The sequence below is a fragment of the Stegastes partitus genome, unplaced genomic scaffold (assembly GCF_000690725.1).
Source record: "Stegastes partitus isolate 25-593 unplaced genomic scaffold, Stegastes_partitus-1.0.2 Scaffold2128, whole genome shotgun sequence".
In the NCBI taxonomy this organism is placed as follows: Eukaryota; Metazoa; Chordata; class Actinopteri; family Pomacentridae; genus Stegastes; species Stegastes partitus.
Genome location: NW_007579859.1, coordinates 78,995 through 86,948, shown reverse-complemented (window position 1 = coordinate 86,948; position 7,954 = coordinate 78,995). Strand labels below are relative to the sequence as shown.

The window sequence follows — 7,954 nt, the reverse complement described above, 5'->3', positions numbered from 1 at the left end:
CAACAGATTCCTCCCCTGAGAACAACAGCAGCCTGTTAACAGTCCACAGGGAGTATACAGAGTTTATCACCGACAACACATATTGTAGAAACCTTATACTTACCCACATCATCCTGCTAAAGGTCTGCAATGCTCTCCCAGGCATCTTTAATGTTGTCCTATCCTCCAAACTCCTTCCTCAGGATGAGATAAAGCTTCACTCCTACTGGAGGAACATCAGGAGGAAGACTGGACGAGCAGAGTCAGCTCATTACGAACAGACACCAAAACACGAGGACAGACCGGTGGAGTTTTAATTAACAGTTAGTCTGATACTGAGTTTATACAAAAATGAATGCATTTTCACGTCCTTCTTAGCGACGCTCAAATGTCACGCTTTGAGGCACGACCTCAAAATACGTCCCCGGCACACCTGAGAGTTTGTGATGTTTAGTTCCGTGTATGAAAGACACGCTCCGGTCAGTAATATCGACTCTGAATCGCCTCGTATACTTACAAAATATATGTATAGCTTTTATATCCGATCTGAATATCAAATACGTTTTTATACTCGTTTTACAATAAGCTTTTTAAAAAAAAAACTACAGCCGTCCATATCAATTCACCGGATATCCGGTTATCACATGTTGTCGTACTTCCTCTAAGTATCGGCTACGGGGAAAACAACACCTAAAGACCCCGAGCCTGAAGCAAGAAACACCGAATACTCTGTGTTTTCACCAGCTGTCACCACCTACAGCCTCTTCATCGTAACACGTAACGCCCTTCACACAAAATGGTAAGAAAACAACTCATTTAAATGATATTATTTAACTTTTATCACGCGGTTTAGCGCGTTAGCTCTTCGTGCTAGCGTTAGCTTCGGTGTACATGTGGCCTCACGGCTCATCGCAGGTGTTTTTATGAGAACTGTTAGACCCCCATGGCAGGTCGTTTTAACGTGTAAAAGTTAGACTAAATCCGAAATGTAATCCCTCCTGTTCAAAAAATAACGTTTTAGATATCCATAATTTCATTCTTTCAGTCCAAAACAGCCCAAAATGTCTCCACTCACAGATGTTGAGCATTAATGTGAGCTTGTTTACATCCATTCCTGGTGCCCATCGGTTTTTCATCTTTAAACGTTGAATCTATAGTGGCATTATCAAACCCCCTTGAATTTAACACCACCAAGTGTGTGATGTTATCAGACGGACATGTCCAGACATGTTTTACTGTAATACAACGCTGTATTGTACATTCAATGTTGCTGTGGATCCGAAGCCATCTGGCTCAGCAAGTGACATGTTTATCTCTCTCGTTTTGTTCACGTTATTGGATTTTTTATTTTTTATATATATTTTTAGCAACAGCAATAATAATAGTAATAACAATAATAATTTTTATTATCATAGCTACACTTTCTACAACGAATGTCTACAAAGGGCTTTGACAGAAAAAGCTAAAGCAGGATAACAAGAATGCAATGTACAACAATAAAATAACAAAAGTCACAAATGTTTAAAAAAAACAACTAATAACTAAAATAATCACTACAAACAAAATCAATAAAAAAGAACTTAATATGCAATAAAAGTCATAACGAAATCTAAAAGAAGTAGTTTTTAAGATGTGATTTTAAAAAACTATTCAGGCAGGTTGGTACAAAGCTGACCTTTACATCTGACTGTAGTTTCTATGATAGAACACACAGAGATACGAGGAACATAGAGATTTATTTCTGCAATTAATAATTGTTTACAATACTCTAAACCAGTCAGTCTTTTTTTCCCATTTAATCAATTAAACGCTTCACATTTTTGCTTTTAAAAACATACAGTGTTAGGGATTTTTTTCTTGTACAACAAACAATCAGTTGACAGATTTGTTTTTTTTCCCCGTTTGTTCCTAAGCATCAGTTTAATACTGTATACAAAAATGTAAAATTTTAAAATGCAGAATGTCTGAGATATCAGCTCCTGAAGCTTCCACCATCAAGAACATTGTTGGGTCGTATCTGTCCAAAGCTTGAGCCCCTATGCAGTTCACAAAATTCTGTGAAGTAGTTTTACTTGGAAATAGAAGGGGAAGATTTCTGCACAAAGCGAAAGCTTTTCTACTATTTGCCTTTGTAATTCAGTTTAATTGAATTTCATGTTTGTTTTTTTTTTTTTAGCCTCAGAACGAGCATATTGAGTTGCACCGCAAGCGGCACGGCTACCGCCTGGACCATCATGAAAAGAAAAGGAAGAAGGAGAGCCGTGAGGCTCACGAGCGCTCCCACAAAGCCAGGAAGATGATTGGCTTGAAGGCCAAACTGTACCACAAACAGAGACACGCAGAAAAGATCCAGATGAAGAAGACGTGAGTGGAATAGGACAAAAACTGGTTATGTCTTTCTAAATGTTGGCTGTTTGGAAATACAACACATAAGAAATGTGCCACAATTCTGACTTGTGTCTTTACAGCATCAAAATGCACGAACAGAGGAAGACCAAACAGAAGAATGATGATAAGACCCCAGAGGGAGCAGTGCCAGCCTACTTGTTGGACAGAGAGGGACAGTCCCGCGCTAAAGTTCTCTCCAACATGATCAAACAGAAGAGGAAAGAGAAGGCTGTGAGTATTTGTTGAAATAAGCATGTCAGCTGCTTTTCTGTAGCATCTATAGTAAAAAAAAAATGTGATGGTTTATATTATGGTGGCTTGGTATAGCCCCACTGGTTCGTAAACACAAACATCATTTTTTCTCCAGGGGAAATGGGAGGTGCCCCTGCCGAAGGTGCGCGCTCAGGGCGAGACAGAAGTGCTTAAAGTCATCAGAACAGGAAAGAGACAAAAGAAAGCCTGGAAGAGAATGGTCACAAAAGTCTGCTTTGTTGGCGACGGCTTCACCCGTAAACCTCCAAAATATGAACGCTTCATCAGACCCATGGTAAGATCACAGTGTAGTTTGACTTTAAATGTTCCAAATTATATTATTTGAGTCTGTGTTTAAAATAATCTTCAACAACATTCGTGAAATCTAAATTGGTGTTCCTTCTCTTTGTTCTATTTTTAGGGTTTGCGTTTTAAGAAGGCTCACGTCACACATCCAGAGCTGAAAGCCACATTCTGTCTTCCCATCCTCGGAGTGAAGAAGAACCCTTCCTCCCCTCTCTACACGTCTCTGGGAGTCATCACAAAAGGAACAGTCGTAGAGGTCAATGTCAGCGAGCTGGGCCTGGTTACACAAGGAGGAAAAGTTATCTGGGGTGAGTCCACAATTCTGTGTGAATCCATAAAACCACCGGGTGGTTCACATGATTACCCGTTTTGGGAATAGCTCAGATTAGTCTGTAAAAAATAAATCCAGCTTCCATTTTCAGTTTAAAGGGTTAAAGAAGCAGATTAGGACAGCTACATATTTCTGTACGAACCTGGAAATCTGTGTATTATAAACTGCATTTAACCCAGATGGTGGAAAAACATCAGCTTGGAAAACAATGGTCTCATCGTATCTCACCAATATCTATTCACTTAAAATATATATATATTTTAATTAGTTTCTCAAAATGTGATATTTAGTGTAAATATTGTATAGATGATAAACCAGTAACTAATATGCCTTTTACTTTCCAGGTAAATACGCCCAGGTGACAAATAACCCAGAGAACGACGGCTGCATTAATGCAGTTCTACTGGTCTAAGACTCTCAGCCTGTGTGGTAACTGCCCAGGAACTCTTAATTTACATTAAGAGTGTAGATTACATCAAAGATGCGACAACCAATGGCCTTCAATTCACCAGACTGTCATGAGGATCGCCGATGCCATGCTTGGAAACGTTTTTTGTAACAAAAAGGACACTCAAAGATGAAGAAACGGGATGATTACCGTGTTAAACTTGATATAAATAAACTTGATATGATGTCATATTTCTTTTACTTCTACACTTTGCGTCCTTCTAGCTTTTACATGGGGGTCTATTTACAGCTGATGTAACCAGATCTTTTGTGGCCACATTGATGCACATGGACACAGGCCCAACACATGAAGCGTAGATTTAACAAGCCTTGTTCACATCAACAGAGTAGCACATGTTACACTTCAAGTCGACAACATCATAAACAAAGTAAAAGGAAACTACATCATACAATACAATGGCCCTACAATAAATGTGAGTATAGCTTTTAGGACTTTCCCTTTTTGCCACATTGCAGCATTTTGTAAAGTTTGTTAGGTAGTAAAATAAACATGGCTAAAAAAAATTGGTTCTATTAGATTTAATAATCAGTGTCCTTTACCTCTCATAGATCTGATGATCTGTAAGTGAGCTGTAGGGATGTAAAAGAGGCTGGTGAACCTCAGCAGAGTTCTCATGTGAAAGTAGGAAACTTGAGTCACCAGAGCAGCTGCACAGGGAGGCAGTAAAAGTAGATCCAAGTAGAGGGTGTCATCTGGATGGACTAAAGTAGTGAGAGTGCACCGATTCATTTGAATATACAGCATTACCCAGACAAAATACAACTCTAGTTCAAGTGTTAGTGAGTTTATTTCAGGCACCCAGTGCACTAAATACTGTGCATGTTTATATTAATTCTAATATTAGCTGGCCATGAGTCAGTAATTTAAATACAATGATTCTTTAATCTTTGCTCATCCTGAGGCTCCCCTCACTGTTTCTTTGTCTTCTTAGATTTTGAACTGTCATAAGAAAAAAAATCACAGATGCAGCAGTTAGAACTGTCACCTCACAGCTCCAGCACAGGACAGCAGACACAAAATAATAAGACAACAGAATTCATTTCTTCTTAGTCTCACCTTTCGTGTCTCTATAATAATTCTTTCCACATCTGTCTACAATAATGTGGATTCACATTCTGGGTCGACTCCTTGATCTGAGCCTTCTTACTGTTGTGGTCTTGGAGAGAGTGCTAAAGAAAACAGACATTAGCTCAGAGATAAATCATTACTTTGAGCTGTATAACTGCAACTGCTTGTATCAACATAAAGTATCTAATGAGCCAGTTTATTTCATGGAGTGTCCTTGTGTTAGTTGAACTGTCAGACATGTCATGTGCTGGCCCTGGATCTGACCCATCAGTTTTTCTGTCATCCTGAGCTGTCAGTCATTTGTTTTTTTTAGACTTTTGTACGTTTTTTTTGTTTTGTTTTCTTGTCTCTGTTCCACACACACACAAACACACACATGCACATACACACACATTTTTGATTGAATCCCACATAAATAACTACATTTCCACAGAAAGCTATATACAGTACTATAAACTAAGTACTTGTGTGAGTCTGCACTATCTGTTGGGTAATTCTTACTAAAGCACATTTAAAAAGCACATTTAAAACCTCCCTGAGATTTGCACCAAAAGGATTTTTCCATTTTTCTATTAGTTTAGGAGTAAAACCATAAAAAGAGCTTTTCCTTTCATTCAATACAAGTTCAGGTGTTATGGGCTACAACTTGAACTTCAGTGCTGTGGGTTTGGTGAGTTGATGCCATTTGTGAGGTTACACTCAGAAAGTCGCAGTGATGTGACAGCTGACTTGATTTTTGTTTTTTTAAACTGACTTGCATCCCTGTTGTTGGAATCATGAGTGACCCTTTCACAGCCGTTTATCTCCATCATTTCTCCACACTGGCATTTTATTTTGTCTACGTGTTTACCTTCCACCCTGCAGGAACAGTTTCACACCTGTTCTCGGTTACACTGCATCCAACATCCACATTTTGACTTTAAAGTCCCTAAAAACCAAGCAGAGCCAGAGGCTACAGAGGCTGTGAAGAGGGTGAAGGACCAGAGGAAACATTTGGTATCTATAAACCCCTACAATAGAAGAGCCTGATCCAGAGAGTAAAAACAGAAACATGAAATAAAAGGGCTCCCTGAGGGGATGGCCTTATGGCACAAAGCAGAGCAGAGCGCATTACCTCATGTTGTCAGAATTATACAGAAAAAAATTGAGGTTGACTTTTCAAATATATACGATCATGTAATGTCCAGGTTCATATTGAATTCTAAATGTCAAGGCTACGATAAAACGGCAACCTCTTGGATTGGACTGAAAACCTTTATTTCAGTGGCCTGAAGGAACTCCAGCATTAGGCCTCATGCTGTAGTGACAGCTGTAGTGACAGCTGTGTTAGTCAGCGCCAAGTGTTTTATATGTACTCAGATCTCATCTTTGGCTTTTTATTCAAAACCGATCCAGCCAACCACAAATGCAAAAAAGCTTTTAATTTGTTGTTTGTAATGTAAAACAGACAGCCACAGAGCAACACATTATTAACTTTAAATAGGAAAAATCATCTTAACAAAGCAAAAGGTACACATACAACATGATGACCCTACAGTCAATGTGACCACATCTTTTCAGACTTTCCCTTTTTGTCACATTGCAACATGTTGTAGGGTTTGTTAGGCAGTAAACTCAAACACAGCAAAGTCTTTTATATTGGGTTGAATAAATAACCAGTATCTTTTAGCTTTAAAAGATTCAACAACATATGTTCTAAGTGATTTATAACACGTCAAACCTAAAAGAGTGAACCTCATAGCAGAGTTCTCATATGTGAAAGTAGGAAACTTGAGTAATATCAGGGCAGCTGCATATTGCACAAGGAGGCAGTAAAAGAGCAGAGGAAGTCGAGGGTGTCATCTGGATAGACAGAAGTAGTGAGAGGTGCACTGACTCACCTGCATGAACAACGTCACCCAGACAAAAGTCAATTCGAGTTAATGGTGAATATTTTTTTAAAGCACTGAGTCCTCCAAATATTGTGTACGTCTGCCCATGTTATTCCTCACTATGAGCTGGCTGTTACTCAGTTATTAAACTCCACTATCTGGGATTTGGGAAAATCATGGCTCAGAAAAAGAGCGACCTCTAAGCCTTTCACTCTGACTTGTCTTTACTGAGAAGCGTTTCCGTCATCCTGTGTCACTGGATCCAGGCTACTCTGTTATTGGAGAGAGAAAGTGGCAGGAAACGGCTCACAATACATTTGTTCCTACTGGAAACACAGGATGTGCTGCAGCAGGAGAAAACATGCTGATTTCTGAAGGTGTTTCAGATCTGAAATGACACAAAATTATGGGACAGGTCTCAAACCTGGAGCGAGGTAGAGAAAGTATATACAGGATTTAATGCGTACAGTCAAAACTAATGATAAACCAGTTTCAAATTTTAGTGACTGAAGCGCGTGAAATAGAGCAGCAACACTTTGTAATGTGATTTTTTTTTTTATCTGGAATGAGTGCAATTTGAGTTTTATACTTACAGTACGGCCAACAAAATGAAACTAAATCTGTTTAACAGTTATGAACGACTGAAACAGCACCGTCCATCCATCTTTTTAGAAGCTCTTCTGAATACAGCTTGTGTGACTATTATTCAAATCCCTGTGACATACAAAATTTCCCTTTGCATTTGTTTCAAGACCTATTTCTATTCAAGACCTATTATTCTTGATTTTACAACAAACATGTCCACTTGTACTACGTCGTATATTCTCAGCTTCTCTGCAGCCCAAACCTCCTCAGCAGGGGAAGAGCTGCCTGTAACATCCAGCACAGGGTGACGTAACTGTTAATGCTCTTCTTTATTTTACCTGTGGGTACAGTTGCACTTTGCACATTTGCATTTCGCAAGCTATTTGATTATTACCCAACTCCTGTTTCTTTCCAGTCTGTCACCAACAGGCAGCTCCTAATGACATTCTTAACCTGCTTAAGAAGTCCTGACAAGTCATTGAAGGCCAAATGAGTAAACTGTTAAACTTCCAAGACTTTTCAGGTACTTCTGCCTGCATGTGACAATGCATTACTAATTCTGTCAGTTAGCTGCAGGGTTTCTCATTACTTGTTTTCACATGCAAAAGAAAAAAAAATAGCAACACAATATGAAACACACTCAAACCTTTGCATACAGCTGTATCATGTACTACCAAAGTGTGAGGCATTCATCAGAAGCAGTGA

The 7,954-nt window shown here is 38.9% G+C and overlaps 1 protein-coding gene across 1 annotated transcript; it reads left to right on the top strand.

The window, feature by feature from the left end:
* The first annotated feature begins 627 nt into the window (after positions 1 to 627).
* LOC103374053 (ribosome biogenesis protein NSA2 homolog) lies at positions 628 to 3,904 on the top strand. The gene is made up of 6 exons (XM_008304078.1): positions 628 to 778; positions 2,156 to 2,343; positions 2,448 to 2,598; positions 2,735 to 2,914; positions 3,041 to 3,233; positions 3,601 to 3,904. The coding sequence occupies exons 1-6, from the start codon at positions 776 to 778 to the stop codon at positions 3,666 to 3,668; spliced, it is 783 nt and encodes a 260-aa protein (XP_008302300.1). The 5' UTR covers positions 628 to 775; the 3' UTR covers positions 3,669 to 3,904.
* The last annotated feature ends 4,050 nt before the right edge of the window (positions 3,905 to 7,954 follow it).